Source organism: Ictalurus furcatus, chromosome 9, assembly GCF_023375685.1.
Source record: "Ictalurus furcatus strain D&B chromosome 9, Billie_1.0, whole genome shotgun sequence".
NCBI lineage: Eukaryota > Metazoa > Chordata > Actinopteri > Siluriformes > Ictaluridae > Ictalurus > Ictalurus furcatus.
The window spans coordinates 6,968,977-6,986,610 of record NC_071263.1 but is presented as its reverse complement, the minus strand read 5'-3'; the positions used below and the strand labels follow the sequence as shown (position 1 = coordinate 6,986,610).

At 35.7% G+C, this 17,634-nt stretch overlaps 1 protein-coding gene across 2 annotated transcripts; it reads right to left on the bottom strand.

The window, feature by feature from the left end:
- Positions 1 to 1,933: 1,933 nt before the first annotated feature.
- On the bottom strand, positions 1,934 to 17,633 carry pole2 (polymerase (DNA directed), epsilon 2). 2 transcript variants are annotated; one of them, XM_053632760.1, is made up of 20 exons: positions 17,187 to 17,633; positions 16,567 to 16,667; positions 16,402 to 16,477; positions 16,243 to 16,320; positions 15,981 to 16,074; positions 15,679 to 15,753; positions 15,442 to 15,525; positions 15,189 to 15,245; positions 14,308 to 14,356; positions 14,061 to 14,133; positions 13,163 to 13,335; positions 12,970 to 13,059; positions 12,812 to 12,866; positions 5,862 to 5,921; positions 5,686 to 5,763; positions 5,463 to 5,571; positions 2,937 to 3,113; positions 2,696 to 2,763; positions 2,539 to 2,583; positions 1,934 to 2,147 (listed from the first exon to the last, which is right to left on the bottom strand). In XM_053632760.1, exons 1-19 carry the CDS (start codon positions 17,252 to 17,254, stop codon positions 2,565 to 2,567), a joined length of 1,584 nt encoding a protein of 527 aa, XP_053488735.1. In that variant the 5' UTR covers positions 17,255 to 17,633; the 3' UTR covers positions 1,934 to 2,147; positions 2,539 to 2,564. The 2 variants fall into 2 exon arrangements, with proteins under 2 accessions (XP_053488735.1, XP_053488734.1); XM_053632759.1 differs by lacking the exon at positions 1,934 to 2,147 and having other exon boundaries at positions 2,173 to 2,583.
- Position 17,634: the final 1 nt, after the last annotated feature.

The window sequence follows — 17,634 nt, the reverse complement described above, 5'->3', positions numbered from 1 at the left end:
GAGAACTTGCAAATGCCTTGATGGAAAAGTGGGGTAACATCTCACAGCAAGAACTGACAAATCTTGTGCAGTCCATGAGGATGAGATGCACTGTAGTACTTAAAGCAGCTGGAGACCACCAGATACTGACTGTTACTTTTGATATTGCACTATGCAATATCTATAACTATAACTATTTTGGATGCACTATGGGAAGAAGGTAAGCTGGCGGAGTCAGTGTGATTATCTGGGCAATGTTATTCTGAGAAACCTTGGGTCCTGGAATTCATTTGGATGTTACTTTGGCACACACCACCTACCTGAACATTGTTGCAGACCAAGTACACCCCTTCATGGCAATGGTTTGAGGAACATGATAAATAGTTCAAGGTGTTGACTTGGACTCCAAATTCCCCAGATCTCAATCTGATTGAGCATCTGTGGGATGTGCTGGACAAACAAGTCTGATCCATGGAGGCCCCACCTTGCCACTTAAAAGGATCTGCTGCTAATGTCTTAGTGGCTAAACAAACAACAATTGAAAGAAGCTGGAGTAAAACCCTGGAAAAGCTTTGCAAAAAAGAAACCAAAAATTTGGCGGTGTCAATGAGTGGCAGACTTGATGCAGTTATTGCAAGCAAGGGATATGCAACCAAATATTGAGTGTTATTTACTTTAATTTACTTCAAGACTTACCTGTTCCTATGCTTATTCCTATAAAATTGGGTTGTCTGATACAAAAGGTTCTATGTTGTTTAACACATCTAGATATCCACGTTACACATATGTCCTATACACCTTGTGTATAGCACAAATAAATTGAATTGGCTTTGCCAATAGTTTTGGAGGGGACTGTGCATGTGTCTACACATCCCTGTTAAAATGGCAGGTTTTTGTGGAAAATCATATCAGAACATTTTCAAATTCACATTTTCTACTATATACTCTCAATAAATTACAGATGCACTAATTTTATGGCCATTAAGCTAAACACTTTATATTTTCATTACTACATGATCAATTATAGCAAAATAGAAATAGTTATACACACCCACCCGCACCCTTAAAAGCACACAATACACTTACTTTATGCTTTGCAGTGGTTCTCAACCAGGGGGGTGCGGTGAACGAATTGTTTTCAAAAAAAAAAAAAAAAAAAGAAGAGAAAAAAAAAAAACAGACAGGGCATTATTTGGGGACTCTGTGTATTTTATTGCTTTTCAAATAGAATGTACATAAATGAAAAACCCTCCTCTCCCTCTGTATTTTCTTTTTGCTGGGAAGAGGCGGAGTTTAGCCTGCTTTTTATCTAGCTGTCAGTGCAGACCAGTGTTGCCAATTTAGCGGCTTTTCAGACCCCTTTAGCGACATTTTTTTGCACAAAAAGAAAAAAAAGAAAAAAAAAAGCGCCTAGTGACAAATATAGTGACTTTTTGGACAAACCTTAATGACTTTACAAATGTCAGCAGTACTGTCCTGCAAGCGCCAGGTCTTGCTTTCCCGCTGCACTCTCACCTCTCTCTGCGTCTGCTCTGTTCATTGACTGGCTGAGAGCCAGAGATTTCACAAATGTCGTGGATAACCAGATGCGCCCTTCCTCCAAATTTACATCATTCTTATGTGAATGTTTTCAGAATGTAACACGAATGGAATGCAACATGTTTTACATGTAAAATAGTCCACGTTATTACAGCCTAGTTCTCTTGTTCAAAGTAGTTATAGTGTTCAGAAACATTTTTGATCATTAATTTTCCAGACCTGTCCATTATATAGTTTTATAAAAGTCATAACATTTATTTTTTTTAATCATAAAAATTATGAAAAGTAATTAAAAAAGTACAAAAACACAAAAGAAATAATTATATATATATATATATATATATATATATATATATATATATATATATATATATATATATAAAATGTGTACACACACACACACACACACTGCATCCAGAAAGTATTCACTTTTTCCACATTTTATGTTACAGCCTTATTCCAAAATGGATTAAATTCATTATTTTCCTCAAAATTCTACAAACAATACCCCATAATGACAACATAAGAGAAGTTTGTTTGAAATCTTTGCAAATTTATTAAAAATAAAAAATGCACATGTACATAAGTATTCACAGCCTTTGCCATGACGCTCAATTGCACCGGATGCACTGTAAATGTGTGTGTACATATTTTATTTATATTGTGTGTATATATATATATAGAGAGAGAGAGAGAGAGAGAGAGAGATAATCATTATTATGATTAATAATATTAATCATATGGCAAAATAATTTGTAATTATTTTCTAATTATATTGGTTTAACAGTGAATGTTTAATTCATTAACATGTTTTCGCTCACATAGTTATTCACATTGACCAGGTATTTTCTACTTCCAGCCCATGCAAATTGAACTTCATCTTCTAAAAATATTTTAATTTGTCAAAATAGGAGATATCTTATTTATGTACACATATTAGTATTGTAGTCACACTTAAGACAAATAGGCTATAACAAGACATTATATTTATTTTACATTGTATATAAAACAGTCTCTTACAACTATCAATCACCACGTGTTCAGTTTCAAAGTCCTTGCAATTTGCTGCATAAGAAAAACAAATATGGAGAAAACCAATAAGCACTGTGTTCCAAAGAATGCTCCAAATGTAATCATTTTAAATCATTAAAAATATAGAATAATTAAAGTTGGATACCTGTCCTCCACTGTTCGGTTTGATGGATAGTACACCTTGAAAGAAAATCCACTTCTTGGAAAAGAACCCTGCACAAGTAGAGGTAGTAAATATCATGTTGACTGATTTTATTATTCATTATTAATAATTTCACAATTCGAACATTTACAGTGATGCAATAAAATATGCTACAACATAACTGTTAATCCAGGGGAAAAAAGCTATTCGATTTTAACAATTCATTAGATAGCAAAGAAAATACCGGGTTGATGCAGACACAATCTGAGTTGGAGATACTGAAGGGGTCATATTTATCAGCAAAGATAACAACGTCAGGAACAGGATAGACACGTAAGGCGTAGTCATATGCCCAGTACACTGGACTAACATAGAGGGGAAGTGGGGTCAGATGGCCCTGAGACAAGATAGTCTTCACAAACTGCAGGAAAACAGGGCAATAAGAGGACAGAAAGCCTATGAATAGATAAGCATATGCACTGTACTGATTTATTGCTTTTGATATTTTAAAAAATACAAATACTCAAATATAATCATTAAACAAATACAATCATTAACCATTGCATGTAATTTCACATAATATAAACAGATAAAAATTTAGGCTAGTAGTCATTAAGTAGACTCGTCTAGCTGATTTATATTTGTAGGTTTTGCTAGCTAACAATACCCAAGGAGGATTTTTCTAGACCAATCTTGCTTAAGTGAAAGCCATTTTTAACAATTCTGCAGACATTTTGGTTTCAACATCTCTTAGTCTAAAATACCCCTCCTTCCAAAGATATACAGTGCTGTGAAAAAGTATCTGTGAAAAATTTCCTGATTTCTTCTGTTTTTATGTATATTTTCAGAAATTAAAACAAAATCTAAGATAAAACATAGGCAACTTAAGTAAACAAAATACAGTTGTTAAATAGTAATGTTATATATTGAAGCAAAAAAAGATTATCCAATTCCAACTGGGCCTGTGTGAAAATGTATTTGCCCCTGTAGTTACTAATTCCCCAAATCTATGAAATGGCATTCATAACTGGGTTCAGTTGGAAAACAGCACAGTAGTGAACCGTCCCAGAAGTGGCTGAAGTCCAAAATTCCTCCAAGAGCACAGCGACGACTCATCCAGGAAGTCACAAAAGAGCCAAGGACAACATCAAAGGAACTACAGGCCTCTCTTGCATCAATAAAGGTAAATTTGTGCTCGAACTTGACATGTGTAACAAGATAAAAAAAATTAATAACAACATAAAATTAAGATAACAGGAAATTAATTAATGTCTCCCTACCTGACCAGGGGGCTTTCTGTGTGCACACACTTGAAGCGCGCGCACAGAAAACCGCCTCATCGTCCGAGTACCGAACCAAGTTTTCTTTAGTGGCTTATTACACTTGGACGGTGAAATAAATACACATGTCAAAATACAGGTCTGGCAGAGTATTCATGCAAACACGGTCAGTTATGTCTTAAGTGAATGTAAACTGTTGGGGAAAAAATTGGGGGGTGTCAATACAGTATATTGGATCTAGTCTTAAAGTGACAGCAGTCTAATAAACCTGCTGCTGTCAGTGTCATTAATGTTAATCAAACAACAAAAGACAAAGAGAAAATCACTCACTCATTTGACTGAATAACGTCAGTAAATTTAATAAGAAAGTAGAGATAAGAATATATCATACAGTAAAGTCTATTTTATTTTACATTTAATTGCTTTATTCAATTTCCACAGTATTACTTGAATACTACTGATAGACCTACCTGAGAAAATGTATCATTATCGTGAAATAAGATTGTATTCATATGGCCCACCCGTAAACATTAGCATTTGATAGATTCCAGTCTTGAATTTCACCTAAAATGTATAATATACTTCTTAATGTAGTAAATATCATAAACCCTGCTAATTAAAATGAAAAAAAGTTACAAAAGTTACAAGAACAGATTTCCGAAATGAGTTTGCTGTCATTCATAGACAGATTAAAAACAGTAATAAAGCATGAAGTATGTTGTTATGACATGCTGCTAAATGTAACTCTACTCTGTACTCTCTCTCAGCCTATATAACTGTGGGGGAGTCATCAAATAATTGAAAGGTCAACTCGAACTGGAGGACACAATATAGTGTGATACAATAATAAAACAGGTTAATCTGTATTTTCATACACCTGTAATATAATAAAAGTTCTACATATACTATCTATATCCCTTTTTGTTTCCTTTGAAACCATTTTTTGATAGGAAACTAGTTGAGGTGCTGATGAAATTAAATAAAAATATTAAATGGCAATGGCAAGATGTAATAGTGGTATTTTTTATTACATTTATGTTGCCATTGGTTTGTGAAGGTTAAAATATTAATTTAACAGCTCAGTGTTGAGTTTACAATTGCAATTTCAAATCTTTTTTCAATTTAATCACTGTCTGGACTCGGCCGTACTCGAATAGGACTCAGTTGGTTAAGGACTTGGTCTCGACTCAAACTTAACAAAGGACCCAACACTATGCCTTTGTTTTATGTTGTATTTCTTTTGAAGATCTAAAACTATTTAGTATGAGATATAAAACAAAAATATAAGAAATCAGTAAATACTTTTTCACAGCACTGTAATTATCACTTAGGACACCTCACAACTGTAAATAAACAAACAATTATATTACAAGTTGTTGTTTTTATAGCTGCTTCTGTGCTTCAGTGGCAATGCCTGAATTTCATTTTATCTAGGGAAAGCAAAATTTTTGTTGATACAGTTTCTGATAGACACAGCAAAACGGACTCACATGGTTTGGGATGTCGAGGTTGGTGCTGGGGAGTCTCAAGCAGTTCCTACACATCTTGTTGACTAGGTCTTCTCGGATCACCACTATCTCCTGACTGCAGTACTGTATCCTGTAATAGGAAAAGAGCCCAACTTCTAAAAACATTGCTGACAATCAATATAAACACTATCCAAAAATGAAAAAGGTCAAAGTAAATGTGAGTTACATATGCTACAGGTTATACCGGCATGGGTTTGTGGTGAAGACAGAGAAAGGGACTCGCTGTCTAAATTCTTCAGTGATGTATTCAGCTAAAGGAGGCCTGGAAATTACAATACATTCATTCACTCTCTTTGGGGCAACACTTGATGAAGCCAGCTGAATTTCTAATAACAGCATGTTAGAAGTGAAACCCCTTGCCTGGGCAAGATGGTGCTGGGTCCAGGGTCCTCAGGGCCAGGAACAAACACAAAGCGACTGCTGTAGTGCCAGAAAACATTTCAGTACATCACATGAATAACCATACAATGTATTCATTTATATGGGTTGTAAAATCATTGTAAAAAATAAACACAGAGCACATGAACTATCAAACATTTATGCATAAGCGTCAAAGTGCAGGATACTGGATCAATTTATTTATAGACACAAACACAGTCACACAAAAAGTCACATTTTTATCTCCAAGGGAACATTTGGTGCTACAAGGGTGCTACAGTGTTAAAATAACAGTGATATTTTATATATTAAATATGAACATTATAATTAGAATTTTCTATATTTCTGAATAAATATGACTTAAAACATCATTAGATTTTCAGACAAGCCCTAAAAGGAGACAAAGAACCCAATCACAAAAATGAGAAAAAAATATTATACTTTCATTTATTTATATTAAGGAAAATGATCAAACATATTTGAGTGGCAAAAGTAAGTAAACCTCTAGGATTAGCAGTTAATTTGAAGGTGAAATTAGAGTCAGGTGTTTTCACTCATTGGGATGACAATCAAGTGTGAGTGAGCACCCTGTTTTATTTAAAGAACAGGGTCTGTCAGAGTCTGCTCTTCACAACACATGCCTGTGGAAGTGCATCATGGCATACATTGGGATTGTTGAAGAGTTTGTACTCCACCAATCCACAATCAGACAGACTGTATAGAAATGGAGGAAATTCAAGACCGCTGTTATCCTCCCCAGGAGAGGAGACCAACAAAGATCAATGCAAGAGCAAAACGTGTAATAGTCCACAAGGTCAATAAGGACCCCAGGGTAACATCTAAGGAACTAAAGGCCTCTCTCACATTAGCTAATGTTAATGTTCATGAGTCCACCATCTGGAGAACACTGAACAACAATGGTGTGCATAGCAGGGTTGAAGGCACTGCTCTCCAAAAATCACATTGCTGCCATACTGCAGTTTGCTAATGATCACATGGACAAGCCTGTCAGAAAAATGTTTTGTGGACTGATGAAACCAAAATAGAATTTTTCATTTAAATGAGAAGCATTATTTTGGGAGAAAGGAAAATACTGCATTCCAGCATAAGAACCTTATCCCATCTGTGAAACATGGTGGTGGCAGTATCACGGTTTGGACCTGTTTTACTGCATCTGGGGCTGGACGACTTGCTATAATTGATGGAACAATTAATTCTGAATTATACCAGTGAATTCTAAAGGAAAATGTCAGGACATCTGTCCATGAACTGAATCTCAAGAGAAAGTGGGTCATGCAACAAGACAACGACCCTAAGCACACAAATCATTCTACTAAAGAATAGTTAAAGAAGAATAAAGTTAATGTTTTGCTATGGAAAAAGTCAAATTCCTGACCATAATCCAATAGAAATGTTATGGAAGGACCTGAAGCAAGTAGTTCATGTGAGGAAACCCACCATAATCCTGTACAAAGGTCTGAGCGGACTTAAATTCCACTAAGCCGATATGCAGGACTGAGCAACAGTTGTGAAACAGTTGCAGTTATTGCTGCACAAGGGGGTCACACCAGATACTGAAAGCAAAGGTTCATATACTTTTGCCACTCACAGATATGTAATTCTGGATCATTTCCAATTCATATTTTTGTCTCATTTGTTTAATCAGGTTCTCTTTATCTAAATTTAGGAAACTCTGATGTTGTTTTAGGTCATGTTTATGCAGATGTACAGAAAATTCTAAAGGGTTCACAAACGTTCAGGCACCACTGCATATTCATATATACAGTGCCTCCGGAAATTATTCATCCCAAATGATTATATCTCTTTTGCTGTATTGCAATATATAATTTAAGTATATTAGATCGGGATATTTTTCTTCTAATTTTAAAATGACTCTCTACAAAGATCAAATAAATTTTTTTAGAAAACCTCAGAATTATTAAAAAAAAAATAATTCTAAAAACAAAGCTAAATCGATAAGTATTCACCCTCCATTATTTAGCAATCTAAATTAGGACTAGTATTTAATTTAAGAGCTCACACTAAACTGTACAGGGTACACCTATGTTAATTGTAAATATTCCTATTTCCATTTTTATGCTTGCATAATACAATACCAATTCCGAAAAATTTGTGGTCATATGGAAAATGCTAATAAAAACAAAAAGGAGTGAATGTACTTTGACTTGTACTTGAACAAAAAACATAAGGTATTTGATGTTCTACCCAAGTTCTACCCAAGCAACTGCACAGTTTTTTTCTAAGATAAATGTTTATTTCGAAATTGATGCATAAAACATGTTCCAAAAAAGTTGGGATGGAGCAATTTAGGACTAATAGTGATGTGACAAGTTGAAATAAGAAGGTGATGTGAAACAGGTGAGGCAATCGTCTAATCATAGTATATAAGGAGAATCCAAAAAAGGCCTAGTCCTTCAAGAGCAAGGATGGATCAAGGCTCACCAATCTGCCAACAGATGCATCAGAGAATAATCCAACACTTTAAGAACAACGTTCCCCAAAGACAAATCAGTAGGATTTTTGGCATTTCACCTTCTACAGTGCACAATCTAATTAAAAGATTCAAGGAATCCGATCAAGTGTCGGCGCGTAAAGGCCAAGGCCGAAAACCACTTTTGAATGCACATGATCTCTGATCCCTCAGACGTCATTGTGTTAAAAACCGTCACTGTCTGTAATGGATATCCTGACATGGGCTCAGGAATACCTTTGTCAGTCAACACCATTCATCGCTGCATCCACAGATGCAAGTTAAGGCTTTACTATGCAAAGTAGAAGCCCTACATCAACACTGACCAGAAGCGCTGCTGACTTCTCTGGGCTCGGTCTCATCTGAGATGGACAGTAGCACAGTGGAATCGTGTTTCATGGTCCGGCAAGTCAATACTTCAAATACTTTTTGGGAAAAACAGCTATCGTGTTCTCTGGGCCAAAAAGGAAATGGACTGTTATCAGCACCAGGCCAAAAAGCCAGCGTCTGTCATGGTATGGGGGTGTGTCAGTACCCCAGGCATGGGTAACTTGCACATCTGTGAGGGCATCATTATTGCAGAAAGATATGTACACATTTTGGAGCAATATATGCTGCCATCCAGAGTAGGACAACGCCAAATCACATTCTGATTACAAGCGTGTGGTTGTACAAGTCTCCGATTGAGAATGTGTGGCACATAACAGTGCAAAATAAGGCAACGAAGGCCCCGTGCAACTGAAGAAATGCATAGTGGATGAATGGGGGAAATTAAATTCAAATTCAAGGCGTTGATGCTCACCTACAAGACCTTGTCTGGAAAAGCACCATCAATTCTCTCCTGAAGGCTTACGTTCCCTCACGTAATCTGCGATCAATCAACGACCGATGCTTAGTACTACCTACTCAGCGTGGCTCAAGGTCCCTTCCAAGAACCTTCAAACAAACTGTTCCTCAGTGGTGGAATGAACTTCCAACCTCAATCCGGACCACAGAATCTCTCACCATCTTCAAAAAACAGCTAAAGACCCATCTCTTCCGTGAACACCTAACCAACCCATTAATAAATAAATAAATAAATAAATAAAATTTTACTCTGGCACTTACACCTCTACTCTGCGCACTTTGCTTCTTCTGGAACTCAATTAATGGATCTTGTATGGTAGCACTACTTGTATTGTTCTCTGCTTGATATATCACTTGGCTTATATTTTCTCATTTGTAAGTCGCTTTGGATAAAAGTGTCTGCTAAATGAATAAATGTAAATGTAATGTAAATGTAAATTACGCTTGCTAAACTTAACTAACTGGTGTCTTCAGTGCCCAAACACTTAGGTGTTATTAAAAGAAAAGCTGTTCCAACTTTTTTGGAGTGTGTTGCAGTCATCAGATTTGAAATGAGTGTAATAAATTAAATTCACAAAGTAAAACATCAAATAATGTGTTAATAATGCGTTTTCAATATAGTACAGGGTGAATTGAATTTTCAAATGACTCTTCGTTTGGTTTTTTTGCATTTTCCATACTGTCCCAACTTTTTCAGAATTGGGGTTGTAAATATCTCTGACTTTGGGGTGTTTCACAGCTAAAATGGCAGACCAGATAAGTCCTGAAGACCAAGGAACTGCCCATGAACCTGAAGTTGTTGATTAAGTTGTTAGGAAGAAAAAAGATGGAGAAGCTTATTAATACATCAGCAAAGCTTTGATCCTTCCTAAGAAGGAAAAAACATGCCACAACCCAGACACCACCAAGGTCAGGCCAAACTGAATGCTTGGGCAAGAAGGGTAATTGTCAGAGAAGTGTCCAAAAGTAAAACTACTAGGGTTGTGACGGTGGCCATGACAGCAACGGTGGTAAAGTGCCACCTGCGGAGGTGTCCCATCACACGCCATGTTAATGTTTCAGCTTGAGTGAGCACTATAACAAATACAAAGTACGTACAATGTTTTGTATACAAGTGTAATAATAATAAGAAGAAGAACAACAACAGTTGCTATTTTAATTTGTATTTACAGTGGGAGATTTTATATTAATATACAAATTACGTAATTATAATCAAATGCCTTTTATGGTGATGTCTGTTAGATTGACACAGGTTTGTTTGAGCGTGGCAAAATCGAATTCTGCTATTTCACTTCGGGTTCTGCCGCTGCAATGGATCTTGTTGGGAAACCAAAAGTTACATCGGCGATCTGAGAACATTTTGGATTTGTGCCAATTGAGAGAGAAATGTGCATGTGTTTCACTCCATCCACCACTTCTCCTTCTCCCCGGGTCAATCACAATACCGTATCCCACAGCGCCCTCGGCTGTTTCTCAACACATGACACAACAAGGCTGTATTGAATTGTTTCACTGAAGAAAGTGCTCCAATAAAGCCTCATGTAGTTTTTTTTATATTTAGGTTTTTATTTAATTTATGCCAAAAAATTATATAATATTATAATTATTATAATATTACATTATATAATATAGTGATATGAATTTCACTCACACCCACCACCACCACCTTCTTTAAAAAAAAAAAGCTGCCACTGTCACAGCCCTACCACCTACACTGAAGGGGTTACAGAGCTCACTGGCTGAAGTAAGAGAACCTACCCAGACATCAACAATATCAATAGCTCTACACAGATCTGACAGTAGGAAGTGGCCAGTAGAAAGCCACTTTGGAGAAAGGCCATGTTAGAATATCTGCGAGCTTTTGGAAAACAATTTTGTGGTCTGATGAGACTTAATTAATAAATTTGAGCCATTTGCTCTAGAGCCAAAGCATAAAAAACAAAATACAGTCCAACACTCAGGTAACCTCATTACTGTCAATACCAATACCATTTTGTAACATCAGCTTTTTGTTTCTTTTAATAACACTTATTACTTTACAGCCAGATGTATCTGTGGATGCAGCGGTGAATGGTGTTGACTGACGAAGGTTTACCAAAGTATTCCCGAGCCCATGTCAGGATATTCATTACAGACTCATGACGGTTTTTAAGACAGTGATGTCTGAAGGACTGGAGATCACGCACATTCAGAAGTGGTTTTCGGCCTTTCCCTTTACGCACCGAGATTTGACCGGATTCCTTGAATCTTTTACTGATATTGTGTACAAGGTGAAATGCCCAAAATCCTACCGATTTGTCTTTGGGGAATGTTGTTTTCAAAGTGTTGGATTATTCACTGACGCATCTGTTGGCAGACTGGCGAGCATCAACCCATCCTTGCTCTTGAAGGACTAGGCCTTTTTTGGATTCTCCTTATATACTATGATTAGACGATTGCCTCACCTGTTTCACATCACCTTCTTATTTCAACTTGTCACATCGCTATTAGTTCTAAATTGCGGCTGTCCCAATTTTTTTGGAACGTGTTGCGTGCATCAATTTTAAAATAAACGTTTATCTTCACAAAAGAAAAAAACAACAACTATGCAGTTGCTTAGGTGGAACATCAAATACCTTGTCTTTATACGTTTTTTTTTTTGTTTAAGTACAAGTCAAAGTACATTTACTCATCTTTGTTTTTATTAGCATTTTCCATATGGTCAAACTTTTTCAGAATTGGGGTTGTATTATGCAAGCATAAAACTGGAAATAGGAATATTTACAATTAACATAGTTGTACCCTGTTTAATAAATTTAGTGTGAGCTCTTGAAAATTAAATACTAGTCCTAATTTAGATTGCTGAAAGAATGGAGGGTGAATACTTATAGATTTTGCTTTGTTTTTAGAATTTATTTTTTAAATAATTGAGGTTATCTAAAATTTTTTCATTTGATTTCTGTAGAGAGTAATTTTAAAATTAGAAGAAAAACATTCCAATCTAATATATTTAATTAGATGTTGCAATACAGTAAAAAGAGAAATAATCATTTAGGATGCATAATTTCTGGAGGCACTGTATATATGAATATGCAGTGGTGTCTGAACATTTGTGAATCCTTTAGAATTTTCTGTACATCTGCATAAACATGACATCATCGGATTTTCCTAAACGTAGATAAAGAGAACTCAATTAAACAAATAAGACAAAAATATGAATTGGAAATGATCCAATATTACATGTCTGTGAGTGGCAAATGTATGTGAACCTTTGCTTTCAGTATCTGGTGTGACCCCTTGATTAAATACAAGTCAAAGTACATTTACAAATCACTCCTCTTTGTTTTTATTAGCATTTTCCCTTACTGTCCCAACTTTCAGAATTGGGGTTGTACTGACCAAAGGCACACAGAGAGACAGACTGACAAAAGACACACAGAGACACAGAGTAACCAGCAACACTTTCCTGCTCTGAGCAATTTTCACTCGTTAAAACTATACACACAATACTCTCAAAGAACATGCACATAAAATATAAAAGAGTAATAACAGACAAATGACTCAGAAAGTACTGTAGGTGGCAGCTGGATGAGGCAGTGACCAAAAAGAGTCTTACCTGTTGTGGATGTTGGGATGCTCACAAATTAAATCAGATAGAGCTTTCAAAGACTCTGAAACAAAAAAGCCTATATTATGACATCCAGCAAAAAATAAATAAATAAATCTAATGAATGTAGTGAGAAAACAGAGTTCCCATGCCTCAAAACTTTTCACCTTTAAGTGACTTGATCTGATTTTTGCCATATGGGGCAGAGGAAAAGTTCCCACAGAAGATGAAGCAGGTGGGAGGCATTGCTGAATAGCCTGTAACAGGCACAAAAGATCATTAGATGAAGCAACAAATTCAACAAATTTAGAAACACAAATGGTTTTGTACAATCAAAAACGCTAGAAAAATGCATTAAACCTGAAAACATGGTCTGGATCTTCTCCAGGACCTCCACACTGTCCAGCCACAAGTCAGAAATTATAACAAACATTGCATCCTCGTTCTCCTCTTCAATCTGCTTCAGCTTGGCAGAGGATTTCACCGTGATGGTGGATGGACCGCCAAAGAAATTCACATTACCATAATATGCCCTGAAATAGAAATGTTTTTACTAACCGATGAATAATCTTTCTTAAAAGTGTTTGCATTAGGAATGTAAAAACAAATATTCAAATTAATTGACAAATAAAAATTAACTGGCTTAAATGTGGCTTATAAATGAGAATGGCTGAAACAAATATCACTTGGCATTTTTTAATACATTTTTTAATCAATGATCTAATGTAAAAAACAAACAAACATCTTAACATTTAAGCAATATCTTATTATTCTACTGAATCTCTCTTCTAGGGCTAATCTAATGATTATTCTCTGTTACAAAAACAGTAACCTATTTAAACTACAAGTAAGGAACTTGATCAGGAATTTGTTTTATATAAAAGAACTTGCTTGAAATTTGTGGCTCAATTGGATCTTTCTCTCTCCCTCTTTATCTAAATCTCACACATAAAAAATACATCAAGCCCCTTGAATGGAGTGTAGCAAAGTTAGAATGTCAACCATTTAGTATATTTCACTCACAAAGCAGGAGTTTTTGGATGCATTCATTTTTTAATCCTCATATTATGAAAGATTTATCCACTTTTCGTATGTAGCATTATACAACGAAAATTATCTATCAGTATCTATATTAGCTATCAATATTTAGGTTTTGCCTTTTTTTATACTCGTCTTTTGTTCAAAGTTCTGTCTGTGCATTTACATTATTACACATATCTGTTGCTGAATATAAAAATCCATATGGTTAGGTGTTCACCTGGTAGTGGAGGAGGGCTCAATTGGTGGAAACCCAAAGGCACTGACATGGAAGACTGAGTCTTCATACCATCCTGTAGGAACCATAACATGACATGAAAAAAGTGGATCCAACTGTCAAACATTCCCTTATTAGTTAGTTATGTGTAACCATGAGAACTGAAAAAAATTCTTGGAACATAGCTTGGAATGTAGCTATACATCACTCAGTCACAGAATGATTAGTGTATTGACAAGACAGTAGTCACCTTCAGCCAAGACAAAGCCAGACTCAGTGTACAGCCCACTGTGGAACTGGTGAGGAACCAAGTTAAGGCACAGAAGTTTTTGCTTCCACATAATGACAAAACTGTTCAGTTGCTTGTGGTATGTGTCAATTCAAGGAACCTGAAATTTTGGTGTGAGCTTGAGGTTTTGCCACTCATATAATAAGTTTCATCAGTTCATTCAAATGGTGCAAAGACTGTCTATATTTTTCAAGTCTCTGTCAATAAAGAATGTCAACAAACTGGGATTGACAATGCCATGGGAGGAATGCCATGAGAAGAAGGCTAGGAATTAATTAATATATGACTGCCACAAACAAGGTTGGAGGCAAAAGGGTATGCCCATCAAAGTTGGCTGAGAGGTTTTTCAGAGTGGTCCTTGTACAAGTCCTATAGTATACTGAGCTGTGATAGGTGAGAAGAGGAGGAAAGCCACTCAGGCAGCTGAGACAACTTCAAATTGGCTTTGGATGAAAAGAACATATCCATGGAGATCTGTGTCATAATGCCACTTGAACATAAGTGCTGGTCAACCATGGTTAGTCACCTATTCAAGGATCTAGTGCTGAAATACCCAACAACCCCAGGAAATATCAATGATGATATGTTCAAGAGCGTCACAAGATGCTCAGTAGTGATGGTCACCCTCCTTTCTCCTTTAAAACTTCATAGATAAAACCTATACACAGATAATTTTCATAGAATTGTTCACAATTCTGTTAAACTGATGAAGCCCGTTGGATGAGTACCGATACATTCTGAACAATACAAGTCCTATGTCTTAATACTTCTACACCAAATAAGCTTAATGACAAATCTTGCAGCTCAATTTGTTTGCTTTTTTAATACCAGTAAAAGGATATTGCCTTGGAAATGTTCAAATGCACAGAGCCGGTCAGGTCTTCAAGAAAAAATTTGCCCTGAGAGGGATAACAGAATTAACACACTGGTTCCAAAACAGACATGGCCTGTTCCAATTTCTCATAACTATCTGCTGTATACAATATGATTAGAACATTACAAAACCTATTAAGTATTTTAGATCTCAAGATTTGAAATCATGCATACAGGGTTTTGTTTCTAGAGACACAACTTCATATACTGGAAAACACATACCTCTTTAAGCTGTGTGATCATGCCAAGGACAATAACTTCACCCAGTTTTGCAGTGCTTCCTAAAAGAGCCTCCACAGTCTTTAACTACAAGGGTAACCATATTAACATTGTAGTGAATAAGTAGTCTATAATATAGATGGGAATATGGCGATACTGTAACAACAATAAGAATAAATCAAAACAAACACCTCCTAGTGCAGGTCAAAAAATATTAAATAATCAGCAGTGTTACTTTACCTGGAATTTATTTCTCCCTTCATCTGCAGCCACACCAATCACTGGTGGAGTAAAAAGTTCATGTCTGTGTATCCGCTACATTAGAAGCAAAAAATGGGAATTGGTCATACATTTTTAAAAAATTAAGAATTGAATTCAGAAAATGGTTTAGAGTCAGAACCATGGTGAAAAGGGAGCTTGATTAAATGTACCCACTAGGCTTGTGCAATACTGATTTTTCCTTGATTTCTATTTTAAAATATCAATGATAAACGATTTAATCTTCCAGAATTGCTGCCCACACACAGAGAAAAGTGTTTTACCTGCTGTAGGATGGTATAGCGTTCCCTAAAGAGCTCAGCCTTGTCTCTAGCTTGACCACACACACTAGGGACTGGATGGTTGGTCATGCTAATACTATGAGAGAGACAAAATCAGCCAGTATGATACATACCTTACCACAGTTAACCTGTCATTGTGGTAAAAGCAGATTCTATTAACAATAAAATTTATGTATTAGAGTAATTACAAAACAATAATAAATAGTTAAAAAACTATACTGTAGTGCATTAAGTAGCTGCTTACGGGACAAATTTCTTCCTTTCTGTGCTGTACATAAATCTAGGCACATCAAAGGCTCCAATGATGTTAAAAACGTTGTCTCTAGAAACAAAAGACCACTGATTGGGTTAATGTTCTTAGTGCTAGAGGTAAAAATGCAATAGATGACATCTGGATTCTTACATAGTTTCATCACATGACTGACTGCAGTCCTGCACAGCAGTCTCAGCTACTGAAAGCTCAATCATGCTGGAGGACACTGTCAAATGAATAAGGATCGGCAGGTATTATTAGTTTGCTTATTCATGAGTACAGTCGTTAGCTTTGAATTATTTGAGCGGTTCTTACAGGGTTGTTTTTCAACTCCATCCAGGATCCGCTCAATGACATCCTCCAGTTCCACTTCACTGACTGACTCCAACACCTCCAGCAGATATTTGCTTGCTTCACTGTGAAGAACATCAGATTATATATATATATATATATATATATATATATATATATATATATATATATATATAGATAGATAGATAGATAGATAGATAGATAGATATACACACACATTTTTTTTCAGTGGCTAGTGTACGTATTGTTTTACGTGTTTATTTAATAATTTAAAATAAAAGACTAGACTATTTAGCAGTGGGCCCTCAGTGATGACTGCAGGTCAGGCAGTGTGGTGTAATAAACAGGACAAATAACAAATATACTATATCGCTGTAATAAATTAATTAATACTTATACATTGATAAAAGTTAAATACACGAGACCCTGCATTGCGGATACACTAAATGGATACAATAAAGTTGTCCTAACTTGTCATACATTATACAGTCAGCCTGCTAGGTCTGTAGCATTGCGCGCTGTTTTATAACAATTTAACTTCCTGCCGAAGGTAATAAATTGACTTCAATTAACTGCTTGACCTTGTAGTTATAATATTTATTAATAGTAAAACTGAAACATACGGTCGTAATATTAAGCCTCGCATCTTGAAGCCGGCTGTTACTTTTGTTTTTAGTCTTCGTACATCCATTTTTCATCCGTTGGCGCTAAATTTCCACTTCCGCAGCATTCCGTCAACTTCCTGTAAAAAAAAAAAAAAAAAAAAAAAAAAAAACGCTATAATGTGCTTCAAAATAAATGCCTTAAAGTTAGAAGAGAGTTTCATTTATTTAGAATAACATATAATATTGCAGTTAGAAGATATTATGTTAGAACATAATATTAGTTATATTATTCTATTAATTGTTATATGAAAAATAACGAACATTGGACTAAAATATTTCTTTATCCTCGCCATCTCGTTCTTTCCGCCCCTTTCTGCAGGTGTTGTATCGAACTCTGTTTCCCCGTCGGAATCTGTATCCTCCTGGCCCCGGCCCCGTCTAAACTGCGAAGAAAGGTGAAGAAAAA

Coding starts and splice junctions, on each gene's coding strand:
- pole2 (XM_053632760.1), bottom strand. CDS start 17,254: ATGGATGTACGAAGACTAAAAACAAAAGTAACAGCCGGCTTCAAGATG. Junction 16,478..16,566: donor TGGAGTTGAAAAACAACCCT/GTAAGAACCGCT, acceptor TTCATTTGACAG/TGTCCTCCAGCATGATTGAG. Junction 14,357..15,188: donor ATTTGAACATTTCCAAGGCA/ATATCCTTTTAC, acceptor TTGGTTCCTCAC/CAGTTCCACAGTGGGCTGTA.